The sequence below is a fragment of the Oryza glaberrima genome, chromosome 6 (assembly GCF_000147395.1).
Source record: "Oryza glaberrima chromosome 6, OglaRS2, whole genome shotgun sequence".
Taxonomy (NCBI): domain Eukaryota; kingdom Viridiplantae; phylum Streptophyta; class Magnoliopsida; order Poales; family Poaceae; genus Oryza; species Oryza glaberrima.
The window spans coordinates 27,462,096-27,486,073 of record NC_068331.1 but is presented as its reverse complement, the minus strand read 5'-3'; the positions used below and the strand labels follow the sequence as shown (position 1 = coordinate 27,486,073).

The 23,978-nt window shown below is 42.9% G+C and overlaps 5 protein-coding genes and 1 long non-coding RNA gene across 10 annotated transcripts; 3 read left to right on the top strand and 3 right to left on the bottom strand.

Moving 5' to 3' along the window:
* Positions 1-247: 247 nt before the first annotated feature.
* Positions 248-4,314, bottom strand: LOC127777106 (uncharacterized). Of its 3 annotated transcripts, none has more exons than XR_008018252.1 (7): positions 3,993-4,314; positions 3,590-3,708; positions 2,832-3,505; positions 2,615-2,752; positions 2,443-2,533; positions 1,176-1,459; positions 248-842 (listed from the first exon to the last, which is right to left on the bottom strand). It is a non-coding gene; the product is annotated as an uncharacterized LOC127777106 (long non-coding RNA). The 3 variants fall into 3 exon arrangements; XR_008018251.1 differs by having other exon boundaries at positions 249-842; positions 2,443-2,557; positions 2,639-2,752; XR_008018250.1 differs by having other exon boundaries at positions 250-842; positions 1,176-1,397; positions 2,443-2,557; positions 2,639-2,752.
* LOC127777105 (uncharacterized) lies at positions 3,281-4,911 on the top strand. Its single transcript, XM_052303614.1, has 3 exons — positions 3,281-3,414; positions 3,637-3,884; positions 4,308-4,911. The coding sequence occupies exons 1-3, from the start codon at positions 3,396-3,398 to the stop codon at positions 4,770-4,772; spliced, it is 732 nt and encodes a 243-aa protein (XP_052159574.1). The 5' UTR covers positions 3,281-3,395; the 3' UTR covers positions 4,773-4,911.
* LOC127777104 (pentatricopeptide repeat-containing protein At5g44230) lies at positions 4,901-7,710 on the bottom strand. The gene has a single exon (XM_052303613.1). The coding sequence runs from the start codon at positions 7,441-7,443 to the stop codon at positions 5,497-5,499; it is 1,947 nt and encodes a 648-aa protein (XP_052159573.1). The 5' UTR covers positions 7,444-7,710; the 3' UTR covers positions 4,901-5,496.
* A 2,240-nt stretch (positions 7,711-9,950) lies between these two features.
* Positions 9,951-12,379, top strand: LOC127775768 (acetylajmalan esterase-like). The gene is made up of 4 exons (XM_052302061.1): positions 9,951-10,286; positions 10,460-10,672; positions 10,818-10,963; positions 11,333-12,379. Exons 1-4 carry the CDS (start codon positions 10,016-10,018, stop codon positions 11,843-11,845), a joined length of 1,143 nt encoding a protein of 380 aa, XP_052158021.1. The 5' UTR covers positions 9,951-10,015; the 3' UTR covers positions 11,846-12,379.
* Positions 12,380-12,644: 265 nt separating this feature from the next.
* Positions 12,645-15,915, bottom strand: LOC127775766 (uncharacterized protein At2g39910). 2 transcript variants are annotated; one of them, XM_052302059.1, is made up of 7 exons: positions 15,362-15,909; positions 15,018-15,104; positions 14,694-14,884; positions 13,806-14,001; positions 13,605-13,669; positions 13,373-13,474; positions 12,645-12,880 (listed from the first exon to the last, which is right to left on the bottom strand). In XM_052302059.1, the coding sequence occupies exons 1-7, from the start codon at positions 15,866-15,868 to the stop codon at positions 12,751-12,753; spliced, it is 1,278 nt and encodes a 425-aa protein (XP_052158019.1). In that variant the 5' UTR covers positions 15,869-15,909; the 3' UTR covers positions 12,645-12,750. The 2 variants fall into 2 exon arrangements, with proteins under 2 accessions (XP_052158019.1, XP_052158020.1); XM_052302060.1 differs by lacking the exons at positions 12,645-12,880; positions 13,373-13,474; positions 13,605-13,669 and having other exon boundaries at positions 13,868-14,001; positions 14,747-14,884; positions 15,362-15,915.
* Positions 15,916-18,872: 2,957 nt separating this feature from the next.
* Positions 18,873-23,841, top strand: LOC127775765 (adagio-like protein 1). Of its 2 annotated transcripts, XM_052302057.1 has the most exons (3): positions 18,873-19,383; positions 21,820-23,429; positions 23,520-23,841. In XM_052302057.1, exons 1-2 carry the CDS (start codon positions 19,100-19,102, stop codon positions 23,426-23,428), a joined length of 1,893 nt encoding a protein of 630 aa, XP_052158017.1. In that variant the 5' UTR covers positions 18,873-19,099; the 3' UTR covers position 23,429; positions 23,520-23,841. The 2 variants fall into 2 exon arrangements, with proteins under 2 accessions (XP_052158017.1, XP_052158018.1); XM_052302058.1 differs by having other exon boundaries at positions 21,820-23,841.
* Positions 23,842-23,978: the final 137 nt, after the last annotated feature.

Below are 23,978 nucleotides of genomic sequence, written 5' to 3'. Positions count from 1 at the left end.
GATAAAAATTTGCGATGTATAACATGGTAACATGCTCCACTTTATTTTGCAAAGTTTCAACTCAAAATTCAATGTACACGCAGTGAAAAAGTGATGTTCGTTTAGGTGTTGATACGGTGATATACGCGTCTATCTAGCAGGTTAGTGGAACTCATTCCCAGTGGCCCCATTTAGGTTTCAAACCATTGTTGTGCTAGTCCTACTCGTAGATACCGATATTCAGGACTCCGACTGTCGGATTGACAAGGAAAACACACTAAAATCCCGGATACTGATTTTTTAGTGCTGACAAAGAAAACCAAATAAATCCGGATTGGGCTGGAATAATCCATATCTATCCACACAGGAGAAATGAAAAAGAAAAGAGGTGCTTATCACCAGGCTTCACTCCTTGCAATCCACTAGAAAAAAAGCTAGAGACTTTAAGCAGCAAAGCATGCAAAAAAGATTGTCCATGAGCAGCATATCAGCGAGTTAAATTGACAGATGTGTTTAACTGACGTTGGAGCGCAACGCAACACCCATAGTATCCTATGTCAAGAGCTACAGGACAAGAGCTGATCGGTATATCCAAAAAAATTGTGTGAATCGTGCACCCGGGTGTGCTGCAGTGTGGTCCCTGCAGTGAGCCAGCCAGTTTGATGTTGCTTGTTGCTACTGGCCACCAAGTGCATCTGCGTACATGGCTGCAGTTCCTCCCTCTGGATCGATGAAGACAAGGATGAAAAGGATTAACGGCAGGTAGCCTGTCGGCACTTTGGAAGAGAGTATGTGACAGTCTTGCGTTCATTTGGCTTCTGCTCCTCCTTATTTGGAATCTTTCTACATTTTGATTCTCCTCTCTGCACCACAGCAACAGTGTTTTGCAAACGCATGAAGAAATTCCCATGCTCATCAAGAATTAAAACACAGGAGAGCAAATTGTTCTAGAGTCTTGATTGAGTTTATATATGGATGAGAGCTATGTATATAATACGTACTTCCTCCGTTTGTAAGATTTTCTAGCGTTGCCCACATTCATATAGATGAGCATCTATATGAATGTGGACAATGCTAGAAACTCTTACATTGTGAAACGGAGGGAGTAGTAAATTAAGTTAGGTTTCATGAGCTAATGATTATCCATTATGCATGCTAAAGAACAAACATGAAAATAAAGCTACCTATGTTTCTACCTTTTATTAGCAAGTTTGTCTATACCGTTGATGTATTTGCTCCTTTGACAGGAACTATCCAATATATGGCCTGCACGCATGGTCTAGGAGTGCAACAACAACCATTAGATTGTTCTCGAAGTTATCCACATATATGTAGTTGGTGCTAGTGGCTTGCCTTTGAGTGGTACGTGGATGGCCATGACGTTGTAATGTTCCTTTCCGAGTTAGATATTTGGTTGTCTGATATCGGATGCGCATAACATATGGAGGAGAGCACATCAACATTCAAGTATTTAACACAGCTGCTGGAAAAAGAAAAGCTGTAGATTCTCTAACCTGACAAACAGCATGAATATGCTGTACTTCCTCCGTTTCACAATGTAAGTCATTTTTGCATTTCCCACATTTATATTGATGTTAATGAATCTAGACATATATATCTATCTAGATTCATTAATATCAATATGAATGTGGGAAATGCTAGAATGACTTACATTGTGATACGGAGGGAGTAGCAAAAATGATGTAACAGTACAATAATTACCAATGCCAAATAATACTAATTTTCATGTAGACCGGACGATCAAACATACATGCCATACATTAGCTTTAAACGCTTGAACCCATGATAAACTTCTCAGAAAGAAAACGAACAAAGAATCACATCACAGGGTCAGAGTTAGGTCATGCTATATATTTTCCATGTGAAAATCCTTTTCAGGAACAGTGGCAAATTGATTTTCAGAATTCCTTCTTTTGTGGATGAAAATTGATAACTGGATGTATTTTATTTTTCTGTTTGAAAGATCACTTGAGAACAGAATGTAGTTTGTAGTCAGAGTAGCTAGTAAGTAGCATGGCCTAATATCATTTTCTACGTCATTAAGTCTTAGGTGTTGATCATAAGAATCTTGAAAAGCCAAGTGATGTGCAGCATAATCTTATCCTACATTGTACTGCTACAGTGCCACTATCCTATGTGTGTACCAGGGTCCATATCTGAAGGGTACATAAGCTCTTCACAAAAATCGAGCAGCTATATATGGATAATGTTCATGTGGTGTGGCTGATATCATGACATTGATCAATCAAAGACAAATACAACTAAAAAATGCCAGAGTCGATTTCCCATGGAATCAGCTGGGCACCAGATCAAATCATGAACTGATTGAAGTATCGAGCAACAACAACCTTGCTAGCGTACTAAGTCAACTCAAACGGCAAAAAATAATAACAGTCAACTCGAATGAGATATAGAATAAGAGAAGACGCATAATAAATTTACCGTGTCGGTGTGATTAAGGTGTTAACAAGAGCTTAATCTGAGATCCAGACGTCCATAAATCTTGGTAAGGCATGCAGCAGGGTGGAACATGCTGAAGCAGAAGTACAGAAACAACCTGTCAAGCCGTCCAAGTTAGAAAAAAAAAACACAGATTAAGGGACTTGCAACTCACATGGAAACTTAAACTGCAATTTACTTTTCTGAGGCGGCTGTGGGCAGATCCCAGAGTTGGGATTGTGACGACGGTGAAGGACAGCCTAGGATAACTCATTGCCGTGGGCCCATGGTATCTCCAGATCTCTGCTGCAAACTGCAAACATGTGAAGATATGGGTGGCCAAGCTTATCTATGAGAGAGATAGAGAGGGAGAGAGAAGAGTTGCCAAGTACCTAGCCCAAACCTTTTGATATCTTTAGTCCCGGCAAGGCCTGCGTGGAATATCTGCTTCACATGTTTTTAGGTTGGCCTTGTCTTGTTTCATTAAACCAGCCAGATTTGCCTCTCCGATTGGCTGCTGCACTTCCCTGATCCTTCCTTGAGACCGTTAAACAAATACTTCACCTCCTGCCAACGATCTCAGCTTCTGAACCTTTTTTCTTTCGTGCCCTAGCATTCTGCTTAGCCACACACAGCCTGTCGACCTTTTCAGCATTACTAGTTTACTACCTTTTCTTATCTTTCGGTTGGCTCCTGCTGTTTCTAAAAAGGGATGTTGTTTGCTTCATAAGTATGAGAAAGAGCACCTGGCTGCTACATCCTACTCCAAACTGCCTTCCTCAGAAGTCTCTCATAGTTAGGACCTTCACTGCTGACAAGTGAAATGAGTCATGGGTGCTGAGGAGAGATTTGTGAAAGCTTCGTCCCATACTGTGCCCTTGCAAATATATGGAGGTTCCAAGTGTTCATGACCTGTAACCGAAGGGGAGGGAAAATGCAAGGCAAGCAGCTGGAACATGAGTTGCAAGCTTTCAGGTGAGTGAATCATCATGTGAATTCCCTTTGCTTAATTTCCTGAGATTTTATTTTGCATCAGTAACAATCATGAATCACTTTCCTTCATAGTCTGCAGTCAAAAAAATGACAATTACTTTGCAAATAGTCTAGTCAACTCCAGTTGCAGTTTCACTTCAGATGACAATTAACTTACCACGCAGACAAATAGGTTATGATGATCTATCACTCTGATTGTTTCAGGGATGGCTACTGATTTATTTGGCCTTCATAGAATCCTCTCTTCATTGTTGGAGATAGAGGGAACAAGAACCACTAGAGAGATAAAAAGTAAAGATTCTATTCAGAAACTAGCCAAAGTATTGCTGAAAGCTAATTGGCAAAAGGATTTACACCACATCTTGGTAGAGCCAATGGAGAAATCCAAACAAGACAGCAGGGAATCAGTTCGGAGAACAATCATGGAGCATGATGAAGTCTTCAGACAGCAGGTAACAAGGAGTGGCTTTGTTTTTATTATCATAAAATACGAGATTCACTCAATATCAATGTAGCACAAAAGAGGAAATTGTACATGAGAAAAAACAAAGTTCAAATACCTGAAAAGGTGTCAAGCCTTTTGCATTTTTCAGCCTTCAGTGAGAAAAACAAGCTGTCCCAGTTCCTTTTTTTTTCAGAAATAGTAGGAGAGCAACTAATTGCCTGGCATAGTAGAGAACAATCTTACATGGGAGCAAAGGAGCTGTTCCAGCTCCATAATATAACGTAGTGCACAACTGCAGACTAAGTTAGCAATTCTTCATGCTGCATAAACCTTCATCTGAAAAGTTGTCAACCAACTATTATGCATCCTACAGTCGTTTTCTCATTCTATCACACAAAATCTCTACAACTCACGCTGTCTGCTTCATCAGGTGCATGAACTGCATCGACTATATCGTGTACAAAAATCATTGATGGCTGAACTAGGAGGTGAGAAGCACAGGTTTCAATCAAGGACAGGAGAAACTCAAGAAATGATGCAAGGGCCCCTGTCAAACCTCAAGAATAGCCCCTCTACATCAGAGACAACCCAATCTGCTCATCTTGGTAGCACACAACACTGTGCTCCAGAGCAAGTTCCTGAGCATTCAATTCTTCAAGAATACAAACCAGCAACATGCCTAAACTTCTTCACTGAAGAAACCTCAAGAACACAAGAATTTAGACGAGAAGGTGGTAGATCAACTGGAGGTGAAAATTGGAGTGCTTCTGACCCTTCCGTAGAGAATGATCTTGACCTCAAACTAACAATTGGCCGCAGTTTGCATGCAACAAAAGCACCACACTGGCTCTTCTCAGGAAGCAGGGAAAGAAATCCTTCTGGTCAGCATCGATGACAAAAAGCTGGCATTGTAGAACAGTTAGTTGGATGACAAAAAAAGAGAGGAAGCAGAAGCTTCCTAGTCCTAGCAATGGAAGGCAACACTTCCAAGATATATCATCAATGCAACCAAGCCTCCAAATTTTGATCAGAGTTAAGCCTCGATCATGAGTGATCTGTGTGCAAACCATAGAGTGTAGCAGAACTAGGATTTGCTAGGAGCACATTATTGTAATGTCATGATGAGCTTTACCAACGATTTGGCTCTTGTTTGTCCTCTCTTCAATTCAGACAGGAAGAGAACAAACATTACTGAGGAAGTATCAAATTTGAAAAGAGCAAAATAGTTCCTGACTTCAGTCTTCCTGATGCAGTTGTTATATCAGTCGTCATATCGGTCTTCCATGATTGGTTATTTCTTATTTACATTTCTTTGTCTGCATATCCATGTACTCAGGTAATTCTTCAAAATGAATATGACTTTTTGGCGATCAAATATCCAAGCTCTTTACTACCCAAAGTCCCAAATATTGCAGACTACATCTGCATTGTGTGATACTTCAACATACAATGGATGTGCCATTGACTGCACTCAACCAATAAGCTGTATTCTTAAGTGTGTTTATCCTGCTCTTCAGAATCAAGTGGCCGATGTTCAAAAACTAGTCAAATAAATAATCTACCCCACATATCATTCATATCAAGATCCTGTTCTGCCATTTTGATATAGAGATCTGCTTTCACCAGAATCCACCACAGGAGCATTCTCCATTCTTGAAATGATGGAATCTCATATTGTCCCTGACTATAATCTCAACAGATTCAACTCTCGATACTAACCGCATAAACAAATGGCAGTCATCACAGATCCTTAGATTCTTTATGATCCTAATTGTGCATCCAGATCCAAGCGTAAGCAAACCGAACGACAAAGCAAGCTTCTCACTATGACCCATCAACAGCCTTTCCTTCTCTTCATCGTTCACATCATAAACAATTGAACTCAAAATGGGTACATAACCTTCAAGTTTTAGCTTTGCCACTAACTCCAACAATGCTTTCTTTATTTCATGTGTCCTTGGGTGGGCATTATCACCAGCAAAGAACTGGTGGACCAAACCATCTCTGCCTTCAAACAAGCTAACAGCAGGATCCTTTTTCAGTCTCTGCTTTCTCATCAATATCCTAACCTTTGACACTTCTTCCCATTTTCCAGCTGACGCGAGTATATTTGATAATAACACATAGTTTCCTATGCTCTCTGGTTCGAGTTTAAAAAGATGTTCAGCTACAACCTTAGCAATTTCACTCTTCCCATGAATCCGGCAAGCTCCAAGCAGTGCTCCCCATACACCACCATGAGGCGTCACGGACATTGATCTAACAAGATCAAGGGCTTCATCCACCAATCCAGCCCGGCCAAGCAAATCAACCATGCAGGCATAATGATCTGCAGATGGCATAATCCCATACTTGTCCTTCATCTGTGCAAAGTAGTACCGACCTTCTCCCACCATCCCTGCATGGCTACAAGCTGTCAGTACCCCAATAAAGGTAACATGGTTTGGTTCCACATTTGCCCTATTGACCATCTCCTTGAATAAAGCAATCGCCTCGCTAGCCCTCCCATGCGATGCAAGACCAGCGATCATTGAGCTATATGTGTACACATTCTTTTCCTGCATCCCATAAAAAACCTTGGATGCCTCATCAATGAGCCCACACTTGGCATACATATCCACCAACCCTGACCCAACAACTACGTTATTCCCAAAGCCAGTCCTCTCTGCAATCTCCTGAACCCAAGCGGCACGTGTCACAGCACCAAGCTGAGCGCAAGCTGAGATAGCACCTGTCAATGAAACCTCATCAATGACCATGCCAAGTTCTGCCAGTCGATCAAACACTTCTAATGCCTTCACTGGCATGGCATTCTGCGCATAGCCAGTCACCATTGCTGTCCAAGCCACCATATCCTTCACAGGGCACCGCCCAAACACCTCCTCTGCTGATCGCATATCCCCGCTTCTGGTATAGGCGACCACAATACTTGTCCATGAAATGACATCCTTCTCCACCATTTCATCAAACACCTTGCGTGCAGCTCCCACATCACCACACGCAACATAAGCACCGATCAGCGAGTTCTCAACAAACCGGTGCCTATCAAACCCGCCGACGAGGACCGACACCGCGTGTGCGGCTGCGGCAGCGGGGAGAGAGCGGGAGGCCGTGGCGGATTTGGCGAGCGTGGAGAAAGCGAACGGGAGGAACGGGAGCTCCGCGCCGTGAGCGCGGCGGAGGTGGGAGAAGACGCGGAAGGGGAGCAACGGAGGCTGCGTGAGGAACGCGAAGCGCAGGAGCGCCGCCGCGAGGAAGTGGTCGGGGGGAGAGACCGCGGAGAAGACGTTGAGCGCGTACGGCAGCGGCGCGTGCGGTGGTGGTGGGAGCGCGGCGAGGCGGCGGAGGAGGCGGGAGAGGAGGAAGGGGAGGGAGGTCGCCGGGAGCGGCAGGCGCACGGCGAGCGCGTGCAGGTGGCGGAGGTGGGGGAGGGAGGGTGAGGAGGAGACGGCCTCGAGGAGGGTCGCGGCGAGCGCCGGGGCCGGGAGGAGGGGGAGCGGCAGCCCGGCTGGAACACGCGGCGGCGGCGGCGGTGGGGCGTGGAGTCGCGGGATGAGGCGCACCATGCCGCCGGCGTCACGGCGGCGAGGTGAGGCGGCGGGGCGGCGGCGCCATGGCGAGGAGACGGGTTCGGTAGATTGGCTTTGGCAACGCGCGGTTTTTGGTGGCCGCGGCGGCAAAAGCGTCGCGACTCGCGAGGCTGCGGGAGCACGACGCAACGGGAGGACAAAGGAGGAAGACAGAAGAGCCTTGACGGCCCATCTCCACCGCGTCCTGGGCCGGCATCCATTGCTGAAACCGTGCTGGCCCAGTACTTTCTTGGGCTCCTGATGGCCTCATCCGAATGAGCGACTTGTTTCATAGCATTTCTAACCAAACTAAAAACTTCGTGTCAAAAAAAAACAAACTTAAAACTTTTCTTTGCGATTTTTTTAAAAATATATTTGAAGAGAGAGACATCCCTCCAAACATAAACATATTGAGGATTGAACACAAAATCTTAGGGTTGAAACCACACATCCCTTACCACTACATTATCATCTCTCCTTTACCTTTGCAATTACAAACTTGAACTTTTCAGTACAGTATGATTCATTCGGGCTAAAAAAAATTATTTCACGGGACAGCGCAGTCACAACCCGTAAGACAACCCATAAGAACATAATTTAAATATATCGTTAAAAAAATATTCCTTCCATCTAGTAATATGGTAACATGTCCTATTATACTATTACGAATCAATCAGGATGTGATTTTAGATCAGATATAGTAGTACTCCCTCCGTTTCATAATGTAAATCATTCTAGCATTTCCCACATTCATATTGATGCTAATGAATTTAGACAAATATATCTATCTAGATTCATTAGCATCAATATGAATGTGGTTCATTAGCATCAATATAAATGTGGGAAATGCTAGAATGACTTACATTGTGAATCGGAGGAAGTATGGTTGTGTTTAGTTCAGCTCAAAGTTTGAAATTTGGTTGAAATTGGAGATGATGTGACTGAAAAATTATGTGTGTATAACAGGTTGATTTGATGGAAAAGGACTAAAGTTGGGATCTAAACACAGCCTATATTGTAAATACCAGGTTTATTTTGACGCCAAACCAGGCATGCATGCCAGGTGTGTGTGCGCGCGTGCAAGCAAAAAGACAACAGCGAAGCTCTTGGTCAGGTTCTTTCTGATTCTGTGAATCGACATGTATGTCGCTCACCGGCGTCTTCTTCTCAGAACTCCTGGTTCATTTTCTCTTCATCTCCATCGCCCAATCGAAATCTCGAGTGATCGAATCTGTTATTTGCTGCATGCACATGATCCAAGCCTTCCCTGATCACCCAATCTTCTTTACATGCTAGTGACATTTTGTGACCAAATATACACAGCCACTAAATTCACTTCACTGCCAAGACAAAATCAATTATTCGCCTCCCAAGCAGCCGACCATATCAAATGTACCTATCAATGCCCATCGAAGGAATGCATAGATTCTGGCACTCTTAAGTGTCTCCAATAACCTAAAAGATTTTGTTTCTGCACAGTGAACAAATCTATCATCCATTCGCCGCCATATCATATCTTAAAGATGAAAAGGGCATAGCACCGATCCTCCACTTAGCTCGAGCGTGCATGAACCGCCATTTGAACACTACTGCACATCAGCAGTGCACTGTTGCCCATAACTCGCATTCAGTTGCAGAATTTTATTAATCTTGCCAGATTTACATATATAGTGTCAGTACACATCAGGATGCACCATTGCCTGCCTAAGGTCCATTCTGTTGGAGTTATGAGTGTTTTTTTTTTCCATCATGTAGATCTAAAAAGGCACTAAACAACTTAGCATTTCTAGTAACATGGTTGGACGGATACACTGTCCAACATAGGTGAAACCTGCCAAGAACCTTAACCATGAGAAACGCCTTTCTTTCGTGAGAAAGAAATGCACTATTAATTGCCTGTGAGGTGCAATCAGTTGAAGCATTTTTCTGAATCATGTTAGGCAAAAAAAAAAGAAAGAAAGAAAGATGCCAATTAACTTAGCATTTCTGGCACTACGATGCAGTGATGGACAGATACACTGTCCAACATAGTACGGCCTGCTAAGAACTATGTTGTTATTTTTTTTTTCAAATTTTTTGATAACTATTTATATAGCATGCAAACAACAAGGTGATGTCCCCTCGAGGGATGAAAAACCACATCCGTATTAACTTAACCATCAGAAATGCCTTTCTTTCCTAGGAGTAAGAAACTAAATGGGATCCCAACATGCCATTCTTCCTGAAGTAATTTCTCTGTGGTCAAAACGACTGTCAAAAGGAGGCCCCATAATCTTGGGCAGGATCACACTCTATGGCACATTCTTTTCACTTACAAGGTGACAAAAGCATGCGCTCAAAAAAGCCCTAGAAAAAGCTTCCGCACACGCAGCCGACCATGCCGTCTGGGAGAAGAAGAAAAGCTTCCACCAATCCATGCGCTTCTAGAACCTGTGGTGGTGCGCCACATCGCCCATCCATCTTCTCCCGCATATAAAATGGCTCTTGCCAAGCATGAACTCGCCATCAATCGATCGACACATCGATCTCTTTCCAAAACATTCAGCAGTAGTTTACTGATCAACTCTGCATGGCTTCCTCTGCAGCTTACTTTGCTTTCTCTGTGCTTGTGGCTTTAGACTTGTGTTGCTGTCATGGACAAGCTGCTGATGCTGCTGGTAGTAATAGCAGTGATGTAACTGCGATCTATAGCCTTGGTGACTCCATCACTGACACCGGGAATCTGATCAAGGAGGCACCTCCTGGCATGTTTGAGACCATCAAGCATCTCCCGTATGGCATCACGTTTGGGTACCCGACTGGACGCTGCTCTGATGGCCTCCTCATGATCGATTTCCTCGGTATGCACAGTTAATTACTGAATGTCTGAAACTCTGAATACTGACTGAATTGCTCATCTTTCTGAAGTCAGAACTCTGAACTGATGCATTAGTTTTCAAGATATCTGCAGAATGACAGGATTAATTGTGTAATTAGCTTGCATTTTGTGACATTGAGCTCTTTGTGCATGCAGCTCAGGACCTGGGTCTTCCATTTCTGAACCCTTATCTAGGCAAGAACAAGAGCTTCGACCATGGAGTAAACTTCGCCGTCGCTGGAGCCACAGCAATGGACCCTACCGATCAGTTCAGCGGGAGATTCTTCGCGCCTTTCTCTTCTAACTCCCTTAATGTGCAGCTTAGGTGGTTCAAGGACTATATGAAGTCCACCTTCAGCACTGACGAAGGCAATTCCCCTGATCAATTTCGTTCATTTTTTTTTTCTGAAACCAATATATTTGATTTGAAATGAAATAAGCAAGTACTACTAAATGTTGCAGTTTTACCTGTGTCATGTGCGACAATATTTACACGTGACATTTGTGTCTGCAGATATACGCAAGAGGCTCCAGTCTTCTCTGGTTTTGATTGGGGAGATTGGAGGGAACGATTACAACTACGCCTTGTTTGGAAAAAGTGTCAGCGAAGTGGAGAAGCTAATCCCAGGTGTCGTTCGGACCATCATAGATGCAGCCAAGGTATCAAATATCATCTTTCACAGTAATTTAGAAACAGTGATATACTCGTTCCGTTTCATATTATAATTCGTTTTGACATTTTCTCTAAAAAGTTTGACTAAGTTTATAGAAAAGCATAATAACATTTTCAACTCAAAACAATACATTATCAAAATATATTCAATGCTAGATTTAATCAAACTAATTTGATGTTTTAGATGTTGCTAAATTTTTCTATAAATTTAATTAGACTTATAAAAGTTTGATCAGGAAAAAAAAGTTAAAAAATAACTTATAATATAAAACAGAGGCAGTAATTAATTAAGCCAAAGATAGTTAACAACAAGATAAAATTAACTTTCTGTCGAATTGCTGCATCACTTTTCACAGGAAGTTCTTGAAATGGGCGCGAACAGAGTCATCATCCCGGGCAACTTCCCCATCGGCTGCATGCCGACCTACCTGACCAGCAAGCGCTCATCCGAGCCGTCGGACTACGACGCCACGGGCTGCCTGCGCGAGCTCAACCGCTTCGCCGCCAAGCACAACGCGAGGCTCCGGCGCGCCATCGCCGACGAGCTCCGGCCGTCGTACCCGGCCGCGGCCGTCGCCTACGCCGACTACTTCAACTCCTTCCTCGCCCTCCTCGACGCCGCCGGCGAGCTCGGCTTCGACGCGGGCAGCGCGCGCAGGGCGTGCTGCGGCGCCGGCGGCGGCGAGTACAACTACGACCCGAGGAGGATGTGCGGCGCCGAGGGGGCGGCGGCGTGCGCGGAGCCGGAGAAGTACGTGAGCTGGGACGGGGTACACATGACGCAGGCGGCGTACAGGGCGATGTCGAGGCTCGTCTACCATGGGATGTACCTGGAGCCGCAGATACTGAGTCTCGCGGATGCGCCATAGATCTCCTGAGGCTGGAGAGTGTGTCGTCATGCAGAAGCTGAGACGAAGATGATGGAGCTAATTTTGAGGCTTCTTCTCTCTGAGTTCATCTGCTCAGAGAATTTTATTTGAAAAAATTATTAAAAAAATAAAAAGACAAGTAACGCATAAATTATTAATCATGTTTTATCATCTAGCAACAATGAAAATATTAATTATAAAAAAATTTCATATAAGACGGACGGTCAAACGTTGGATACAGAAACCCAGGGTTTGACTTTTTTTTTGGACTGAGGGAGTATGTAGTATCAGTCACACAGTGAGTCGTACTAGCATTCATATGCTACTACTACATTACGACTTACTATGTACTCTCTCTCTGTCCCAGAAAATAGCAATCTCAAATTGGATAAGATGTATCCGTACTATGAATCTAGACAACCCTCTGTCTAAATTCGTATCCGTCCCATAATATAGCAACCTAAAATCTGGACAGTCCAGATTCATAGTACTAGAATACGGCTGTCCAGATTCATAGTGTTCATAGTACTAGAATACGGCTGTCCAGATTCATAGTGTTAGGATACGTCCCATCCAATTCTATTCTATTCCAGGAGGGAGGGAGTATCAACTATACCGAGTTAGGAGAAAGTGACACATATATGGCAGCTTTATTAAGGGAGATTAATGATCGAGATGGCTCCGGTGGACAGGACAGTAAATGAGCAAATCGAAAAGCAAAAACAAGAGCAACAACGTTGAAAAGAAAACAGAGAAAGCGTAAGGGCATCTGACTAGATAGCTCGAACTCGAATTTCCATGGTAAAGAAATCTCATAAAGAGAAGGGGCCAGCGGCCAAGATTTTCAAGGCTCAATTTCATCTAACAGCTAGTATTTACAACAAGAATACCAGTCACACTGGAAATCAGGAAGAATGATTTTTGGTACATAATTCATTGAAACATGATAGCAACATCGTCAAGTCTGGGTCAACTTCGTGCTTCTTCCAAGCTTCCTCAAATTGCTGCCCCTTGCATCTGCATGAGGATAGCTTGCTGTCACAGATATCTTGTAAGCACCAATGGTGAAATGCAACTATAAATGAATTTTCTATTATCAGAATAGGTACATAATGCAAGTTGAATTATGTTCCAGGGTATCTCCACCTCCAGGAACAGTAAGAGGTCTTGAGGTGCTCTGTTTTTTGGCCAAACAATATTTAACTGTGATGGATTTAAAAGTTGCACCAATTTGCATCATTTCTCGGTAGTCAGTACTCCCCAGCAAACAATGAATTTCTACTGAACATATACCGTATGCATATGCTGAATGGGCAAGTTCAATAGTAACTTCTCTTAGTGTAAAATGTGCAATACAATGCAATCTAAGATTTTGCTCCTTAAAGAGATAGAAGATGTGAACTCATATTAGTCTGGATTACTCTGAACAAAATGAAATCTGAAACAGTGAGTCTGACTGCATGGCATACATGCATGTGATGCCATCATGTAAATACTGGTATTTGCTACCAAATGAGAATATCTTACTTCTGGAGTGTAGCGAGCATTTCCAGGATGTGATTCCGCACGACCTCACGGCTGCTCCTTGTGGCTGACTCTTTGTATAAAAGGACAAGCTCATCCACCAGCCTAAATATGCACAGCATGAGTTGCAACTCACCTTCATTAGCTAATAACATAAGCTTTTGATCATCATATTATAACAAGCAGAGCAAGAGGGCATTAAAAGAAGTAACTCATAACTCATATTTCCTAATACCTTGAAGTATAAGGTGATTTCCTGATCCATGTGAGCTTAATAACTTCATGGATTCGCTCTAAGACCTGCAAATGGTTAACACATAAATAAGCTTGATCGGTATGGTTATCTTACAGAAAAAGGAAGGAAAAGAATGTATCACTGATGTTACCTAATGGTCATATAAGTTTATTTTATCTACGATATGTAAAAATTCCTTACCAGAAGAACTGTCTTGTCATCATCGGCATGCATCCATTGAAAGAAGAGAGAGAAAAGGAGACGAAAATGTGCTAATAGGAAGAGGCCCATAGCTTCAAAAACTGGCCCAATAAGGGTAAGCCATGCAACACGGCGTTTTTTATTTAATGGTTGCCGCTCCAGGTGGCCCAACATCTCAGCTAGCATACGATCATACCTGGAACCAATGCAAAAGAACTGAAGTTGATGGAAAATAAGAGAGATTTTTTGGATGTTCATACTACACATGGACAACATGTCAATATCTACTAACGCTATTGCGTGACTCATATTAAGAATCCAAAATATCAACCAGTAGATAGCTCACTAAACTTATGGCGGTGTCAAAGTTTTCTCTGTCCTTGCCTTCTCTAATAGTGACCAATGTTTGGGTCTTAAATTTTTTCCATCAATGAAATATAAGCAAAACAGTTTCCAGGTAAAAAAAAATGCAAAACAAATATTATGCCAGACAACAACCTTTATGTTCTCCATTAATAGAGAAATTGTTGCACCTCCTGTATCTCAAATTACTTTATAGAAGTTATCTTTATCTATACTTATTTCTCAAAGAAAGACCAGTTTTCTAGGTTTTACACTCTTACATAAATGCTAATTCCAAATCATCAGGAAAGTTCAGGACCTGATTTGTACTCCCTAGTTGGTTCATCTTCATTTTTTGGTGCAAAGGGGCAAAAAAAAAAGATACCACAGTGATGCAAATCATAATAATCATATCTGTTCCTAACTACCTATACTCCATGCCAGGGTAAGGTTTATTTGTTCTGAGTTTGTAGAAGTAGAAATAGTAGTTGTACTCAAAGTAGATGACAAACAAAAACAATATAAAGAGCTAGAAAGAAACCGCACCAAGGGCTACGTGGATTACTTCTTTGAGTGCAAGTCAACAAAAGCACGGATACCTCAACAGCGCGATACCACAACTCATCATCGGCGGGAATGTTATGGCAGCATGCGTCAAGTATTGCAACTTCATACAAATTTAATTCTGTTGCTTTCACACTCTTTGCTATGTGCATGAAGCTAACCATTCCCTGTTCCTGTAAGCATATGGAGCAATGTCACTTAAAAAGGCTCATTAACAGAACTAAAGCTTGAATTGCTGTACACACTAGAACCCCTACTCTAGTATTATCTGCAACAGATAAACCAAACAGATAAAAGAGCACGTACCTTAACTTCCGGTGACCAATGGTCTAAGGCAGTCAAAGCACACGGAATCAGTAGCCAACACAAGTCGCCAAGCTTAGGATAAGTAACCTGAAACATCCATACATGAAACTGAAGTGAACCTCTAGATCCCCAAGGTCATATCTTCACTTACTAATGCTTCTGTAGTTGTGCTGCTACTACTACAAGTTTGCAGCGTAAAATATTCCATCTCGACCTTTTGTTCTACCACAAGTATGAAATTCTATTGCCATAAGCTACTAACCAATTCTTACAACTCTTCCAAAGGATAACAACACATCGAATGCTAAAAACTAGTTCTTCTGTAACATCCACCATGGACAAACCTGAGACACCAGCCACCTGAACTGGTGAGCGGCGACAACGGCGTGCTCTTTGGGCGGCTTCTCCTTGCCAATCTCCTCCTCCTCCGTGTCCACGCACGTGGCCTTCACAACATCCTTCAGCGGCGGCACCACCTCCGGCATCATCCCCACCACCATCTCCCCTACATCGCCCCAGCCGCCCGCCGCCGCCATCTCCTCCACCGCGGCGGCGGCAGCGTCAGAGAGCGCCACAGGAACCCAGTGCAGCGCGGGGTACTCCGGGGAGGCCGCGCGCGCGGCGGCGCAGAAGAGGAGGAGGCCCGCGGCCTCCTTGCTGCGGGCCCCGCCGCCGCCAGCCGGAGCCTGGGGATGGGACGAGGGGAGGAGGGAAGAGAGGAGGGACTTGGTGGAGGTGGAGGAGCCCTCCGGAGGCGCGTAGGGCGCCGCGGCGAGGGAGTCCCGGAGCGGCGCCGCGATGCGGAGGAGGGCGTCGCGGGGGATCGCCGCGCCGGCGGCGGGAGGGGCCATCGGCGGCGGACGCCGGACTGGACAGTTCGAGCAACCCACCTGCACAGTGAAAGCCCAGCTAATAAATGTTTGTGTCGTTGTGATTGTTTCGTGGGCCGGTTTGGGCCAGCGTTGACGCACAAGCTGGACGAGGTCGTCTGCGGACGCAGCGTGTCCTTGATTAGGTGGGGCCTACATGTCAGTGGCCCATATTTCTCTGACGTATGTCAAAGGAGCCTCATCCTCAGTCTGCATCTGCCTTATGTTTTTGCTATAAATTTGTTGACAAATTTGCTCATTGACTTTATAGGAAAAAGTCTGTATATACTAAATTTTGTCTTAGTAAGCTCTTACCATGTGTCACGATGAGTATATATAGATTTTCTATAAGTTTCATCTATTTAAATCAAAAGGTTGAGATTTATAAGAGTTTTGCAACGCTACAGACGCATGACCCAATGACTCATGTCGTCGACCGCGCATAGATGGCATATGCATAGTAGACATAGGAGGAATATGCAAAGCCGTATATGTCCTAGTTTCTCGTTTGATGGCATGTATGGATTGAAACACCACCAAGTGATGAAAAATAGTCTTGCATGCATCTTTTCCATGTTTCACTGCACAATGGGTAGGAGAAAATCCCACAAACTATATTCCACATGAGCCGTGACACGTTTTTACGATAATCACCTGTAGATTATACCAAATAAGTTATGATCCTAAACTATCTTACAATTAGACCCATACGGCCATACCTATATGAAGAGGGCAATATTATCAAGGCTAGCTTTGTAGTATTTAGTTTTAACCCCTTTATATCATATGACGATCAATACTTTAGTACAACCCCTTAATCCCGAGATAGCTAGAATAGATTGATGTTGATGGCGCCACTCTAGTTCTCGAGGAAGCCCCTGGTGGCAGCGCTCAAAGTCTCAAGGAAATTCCCAATGGTGGCACTCACAGACTCACGGAAGCCCAACCTCAACCGCTATTAAAAGCTCGATGGCAGTGGTTTGGAGCTTGGGGCATCGTGATTTCCTCTCCCTCTCATCTTCAGTGAGGGGCTCTAGTGCCTGTTTTCGTAGCAAACATGAGTTTACATCATCAAATGAATCAAAAGGATTTAAATTCTTGTAATTTTACAATTGTCACATCAATCTTTGGTGTTTATAGCTGTAGCTATTGGATGCTATATTGTTGTCATAGGGGTAGGCTAAGGCCCTGTTTGTTTCAGCTTATGATTATTATAATCTAGATTATTAAACCAGATTACTATAAGCTGTATTATAATAAACTGACATAGAATAAGCTGTGAGTTGTTTGTTTGTCTGGATTATTGGAGGCATGGATTATTGGGTTTGAAAGGCTAAAGTCTATAATGCCCTTAGCTATCTGTTCGGTTGATGGCATAGGTGGGTAATCTTTCTCAAGTATATAGGGGTAGTGGGTCTTTAGCCACTCAATAATCTGAAAAAAGCTCATCTAGAGCAGCTTATTAGATTATAATAATCTGGCTTATAGATTATAATAATCTGCTATAATAATCTACTTGTTTGTTTCAGCTTACTCCTAATAAGCTAGATTATAATAATCCTAAGCTGAATCAAACAGGGCCTAAATCTACAACCATGATTTTTTTTTTCTTTTGATGCATTCATTCTAAATCTAAATGCTTATTTGTTTCAAGTGGACTAACATATCGTTAGAGGGATTTGTTTCAAGTGAACTAATATATTGCTAGAGGGAAAGGGCTAAAAGGGGAGGTTGTGATGTGAAGTTATTTGTTCATAGTAGTATATTAAGCTACAATTTTAATTATAGGGACAAACTATGGTTTAGAAAAGGAAGTACAACAATTGAGATTGTCTAGCAAGAATGTCACCAAGAAGACAGTGGCAATGTCGAGGAGGCGAGCCACGCCTATGGTGTGGAGAAGGAAGACAAAAGGTTGCGTAAAGACAGGGACCGGTTGCAAATTTGATTATTGTTTTTAAGTATTCTAATGTCGATCCTATTGTTTAGAAATTAATGGTCGAATATTGTTTAGAAATTAATGGTCGAATATGAGTGTACCCCTCAAAAATGGTTAAAGTCTCTTTTAAGAATATAGACAAGACTCAACATCACATGACATCCAGAAAGAAGAAAAATATTAAAAGGATGGGATATTATTTATTGACCTTTGTGATATAGGGCAAACAAATATTTTTAGATAAACTACAAATCATATATTTAGTGTTGTGGAGTTATACTCTTTTATGAATTTTTTTTTATTGATTTCAACCGTTGTTGAACTTTTTATACGCAACTTTCATTGCATATATTTTACTTTTTCTAAAATATAAGTTCCATCAATCGTTTTAGCTATCGTCATAAGTAGTAGTTGTTGTACAGTACTTTTGCTAGAAAACTTGTTTTATTTATAGCTATAACCTTTAGAGCAATGCTACACGTACTAAATTTTTCTTACTAAACTTTTACTAACAATCATCTCAACCGTTTGATTTAAGTATATGGAAGTTACAAAAAAATCTAGATGCACTCATAGCATGACATATCAGTGTTAGTAAGAATTTAGTAAAAAAAAGTTAGTACGTATAGCCTTTTCCTAACCTTTATAATGTACCACCAAATGTCCTTATGTACAATGACAAATCATAACGAAAGTCTCATTAATATATACCATTTATTATGAAAAAGTTTTCATTTGTCATCAATTCTATTACCTATAGGAAAGGTACGACCATGCTGTGTTGTACACCCAGCGAGGTACCAGCACAAAGGAACAGGCTCACCACCGGCCACGGCGGTTCCGGTGGGCATTCTCATCTGGTGTCCGTGGGGGAGAGCAACCAACTTCGATCCGTGCTCCGGAAACCGATCTCCACCGTCCACGTACCCCGGCCGACCAAATCCAACGGCGCGGATCGACCGCACTGGACCTCGTCCAGTGCACGGCAAGGTCGGTTTCCCGTCCACTCGTTGGGTTTTTTCACCTCTTCCTCTCCAGCGACAGCAGCAGCAAACCCAAGCCCGAACCCACCACCTCCGCCCATTTCCGCCTCCTCTCAAAACCTCCTCCTCTTCTCCTCTTCTCTCATCCAATCGCGAGCCACCAAACCCTAATCCCCAACACGCACACGCACACGCACACGCGCGCGGTCGCGCAGCAGCGCGCCATGGGATGAGCCGCGGCGGCGCGGGAGCTCGGATCCGGAGCTAGGGTTTCGGGCCGCGAGTTTGCCCATGGAGTGGGACAGCGAGTCGGACGGCGCCGGCAGCATCGGCGCCGGCGAGGAGGAGGAGGAGGAGGAAGAGGAGGAGGAGGGTGGTTTTGGGGGAGGAGGTGGTGGTGGGGGCGGCGGCGGAGGGATGTTCTCGTTCGCGATTGAAGGGATGCTGCGCGCTTCGGGGCCGTGCGGGCTCGTCGTCACCGACGCGCTCGAGCCCGACTGCCCCATCATCTACGTCAACTGCGGGTTCGAGGAGGCCACGGGATACCGCGCGGAGGAGGTGCTCGGCAGGAACTGGTTGGTTCATATCAATCTCGCATATGTCTCAGTTATTGGTTCGACTTGTTTGATTTGGGCGTTCGAATTGGTGGCACTTAGGATCGAATATAATTTGCATTTTATATGATTTAATCACGCCGTGAGCATGATCTTTTGAATTAAATGACAAACGGTGCAGCCCTTTCGTCATTTTTAGTATTCCCAGCGATTACTTGTGTCCATTTTGTCTATAAAAAAAATAAGAACTAGTATGTTTTTTTTTTCACTAGTATAGCTTACGGGTAGCTGATGGCACTAATGGACCAGATAAAATAGAAATTAGCACTTAGCACCATAGGGTATCATGACCTGTTGCATCCTGATCTGGGTGAAGTTTGGCTTAGGATAGATTGACTTTGTAGATTAGACTTAGTGAACTGCATCTTGAGGCAATACTAGTTTTAAGAACATGATGCTTGATTTGTGTTGCTTGGCTCAGAAATTTTCTTTCTAATGCTACCAGTAAATATGACTTAATTTTGTTGCTAGTTTCTTTTATCTGACTCTAGGCTTGTTTAATAGCATGCTATATTTTGTGTTCACCAACACGCTAACTGCTAGACCTTTGTTTCAAGAAAAGAAATAAAGAGGAAAAAACACTAAGAGCATTTTAGGCTGCAAACATGTGCCTAGTTAGTGATTAGGTGGTCTGAGGCAGTATAAATTGGCTGGGTGGCCCTAGGGAGGAGGGTGCTTCTTAGCACATAGGTAGGCTAGTCAGGCAATTTTTAGAACATTGATTATGTTGTTATATCCTTAAGGAAGAATAGCTATTGCTTGTTGGTAGTTGGAACTTATGCTACTTATACCATAAAATGAAAATAAATTATTCAATGGAATGATCTCTATGTAAAGAAAATGATGGAACTGATTCAGTTAACGAAGTATCTGAAATAAGACTTCCCTAAAGGTTGTGAAAAGTTATTTTGAGATTGTTAGCCTGAACTGAATGAAAGGAGGTCCATAGGTCTAACACATTAACACAAGGTAGAACAAAGAAAAGTATTATATGGAAATGGATATTGTGGCCCCAATTCCTGGCTCCCCCTTGGTCCCCTGTCTTTGTTAGCGATCAAACCCCAAAAAATAGGATATCCGTGGACATAGGAAATGATAAAACCGTGACATGTTATAATATATTGCAGCAATGTTCTTTTTGCCTTTTTGGTCAACACCTTGGATCTTGAAGTTCATATACCAGAAACCTCTAAGCTTTTCCCCCCTGATATTACCTCCAAGGAGAGAGGATTTTTTCCATGCATATCTAAATGCTATATTAAAAAATAAGTCTACTTTGATCTATGGTTCTTACTAGAACATGTTAATATCAAATTTCAACTATAGGTTTGATTGATAAGATACATAGGAAAGCAAATCAAGTGGGTACTACTTTATGTGATGGAACAAATATACCACTGCAACAATTGTTTGGCTAAGTTTACAAAGATTGATCATGTAAGCGTGTGTAGTTTTTGCATATTTTGATTATCTGTTGTTTTTCATCTTCACTAACTTTCTAGTGGAGTCGAAGTGCTGTGAAGTTATTTTGTTATTAGGCACATGGTTTGACAACATGCTTGTGCCAAAAAAAAATCTCCCTTTTTTGAAGAGTATTATTCAGATACCTCACCAGGATTAACTTGCTTGGTTCACTTTACACGTTTAGGGATCAAAATGCAACTCCCAAGGTCAAGGAGCCATGTGATACACCCATGCAAGTCTAGGGGACTACTGGCCTATGATGCACTTCTATTAATCATTTATCTTATCCTACATTCGTGGTAGCAGTTTAGCACTTACCTCTCCACTATTACTATCACAATTATTCAATACAAGTATACAACACACTGGCTAAACATTTAGCATCAAGTATCAGTTGGGATGAAGTTTATGGTGTGAAGTCAAATTCAGATGTGGTTATTAGCCATCCAACTCATGCACATGTTCTTTCTTATTAATTCAGAAACCTGCCCAAGATATTTTTACTCTACGCCCTATGAATATGAGTGAAAATTTTCACATTGTTCGCATATGAAGGGTCAAATTTTTGGTGGCATCAGAAAAAAGTTTTGGAAAGAACATATTCTGTTGCTGAATTTTTCTACATCGTTGTTCACATCAAAAAGATCATGAAAACTGAGCTAACACAGCATCTAGTACCAATGTGCTTTTGTGAGAAGGGAGACTGAGTGGTGCTTACAACACTTTGAATTTCCTCGGAGACTTGTGCTCAAAAGTAGTTGGAAATGGCACTCGCCAACTGAAAGTAGCATAGGATTTTTGCAAGTGTGGTTCACATTTTTTTCACTCATATTTCTTAAATTGTTCTATGTGTTTTACTTAGTACACACTTACTTGTTCTTTATGTACTTTTCTTGACATTCTTACACACTGATGTTTCTTTCCCACTTTCAGCCGATTCCTGCAATGCAGAGGGCCCTTTGCGCAAAGGAGACATCCCCTAGTTGATGCCATGGTGGTTTCTGAGATTCGCAAATGCATAGACAATGGTACCGAATTCCGTGGTGATTTGCTAAATTTCAGGAAAGATGGCTCTCCATTGATGAACAAGTTACACCTGACCCCTATATATGGAGATGATGAGACCATAACTCATTACATGGGCATTCAGTTCTTCACCAATGCTAATGTTGATTTGGGACCATTGCCTGGCTCATTGACGAAGGAACCTGTCAGATCTACAAGATTTACTCCAGATAACTTTTTCCGGCCCATATCCACTGGACCAGGGCAGAGCAACTTCTGCCGGGAATATTCTAGCCTGTTCCAGTTGACTGATGAAGTACTCTGCCAGAGTATCCTGTCAAGGTTGTCACCAAGAGATATAGCATCTGTTAGCTCTGTGTGTAGGCGGTTGTATCTCTTGACAAGAAATGAAGATCTTTGGAGAATGGTTTGTCAGAATGCATGGGGCAGTGAGACTACTCGAGCTCTTGAGACTGTCCCTGCGGCAAAAAGATTAGGCTGGGGTCGATTGGCAAGAGAGCTGACCACACTGGAAGCTGTTGCTTGGAGGAAGTTGACAGTTGGGGGTGCCGTGGAGCCATCTCGATGTAACTTCAGTGCCTGTGCTGTAGGGAATCGTGTTGTTCTCTTTGGTGGGGAAGGTGTTAACATGCAACCAATGAATGACACATTTGTGTTGGATTTGAATGCTAGCAATCCAGAATGGAGGCATGTCAATGTAAGCTCAGCTCCTCCTGGCCGTTGGGGCCATACCCTATCATGCCTAAATGGATCGCTGTTAGTTGTGTTTGGTGGATGTGGAAGACAGGGCCTGCTTAATGACGTGTTCACATTGGATTTGGATGCAAAACAGCCGACCTGGCGCGAGATTCCTGGAGTTGCACCACCAGTTCCACGTTCATGGCACAGCTCCTGCACTTTAGATGGGACGAAGTTGGTGGTTTCTGGTGGCTGTGCAGACTCAGGTGTACTACTCAGTGATACATATCTTCTTGATGTAACGATGGACAAACCTGTGTGGAGGGAGGTACCTGCATCTTGGACGCCACCTTCGAGATTGGGCCACTCAATGTCTGTCTATGGTGGCAGGAAAATTTTGATGTTTGGTGGTCTTGCTAAGAGTGGTCCACTGCGACTCCGGTCAAGTGATGTGTTTACAATGGACTTAAGTGAAGAGGAACCCTGCTGGCGGTGCCTCACCGGTAGTGGAATGCCTGGGGCAGGAAATCCAGCCGGAGCTGGTCCACCTCCTCGCCTTGATCATGTTGCTGTCAGCTTACCTGGGGGGAGAGTTTTGATATTTGGTGGATCAGTGGCAGGTCTTCATTCAGCGTCACAGCTTTATCTCTTGGATCCAACTGAAGAAAAGCCTACCTGGAGGATACTGAATGTTCCTGGGCGACCCCCACGGTTTGCCTGGGGCCACAGCACCTGTGTTGTTGGAGGAACAAAAGCAATAGTGCTTGGAGGACAAACTGGAGAAGAGTGGATGTTAACCGAAATCCATGAGCTTTCTTTGGCTAGCAGCACAGTTTGAGGTTCGAAGTTTATTTTTTATGTTTCAGCAAGCTTCCTTCAGAACAATCATGATTATTCATGTGTGGCCTGAAACTTTTCTTCACTGGCAGGACTGGAACACTGGATGAGTATACTGAATCTTTTGGCAACGACTTGTATTTACTTGGAAGAGGTGGTTTGCCTTGAGTAGATCAAAACCTACATTTGGGGTTGCTTGCTTTATGTAGTCAAGGTGTAGTGATATGTTCTTTTTCTTGTTGTTTGTTTTGTCTTTTACCAGAAAATATAATTCATAAGCTACTCTTGTGAAATGAGTACCAATTTTATGTATTCTCAGACGCTTCTGACATGCATTATGTTAGGGAAAACAGAACAACGTTGTATAGCTGAATCATTTGTGATGTACTATGCTTCTTGAGCATCTTGCTGCCATCTCTGGCCTCTGGGACACAATTTGACGCTTATGTGATGTATGCGAGAAAAATTTTGATCGATCCTCTTTATTGTAAATCATGTAACATGATGTAGCTGCTTTGTCAGGTGAACTAAGCTCTCTATGTTTCGGCGTG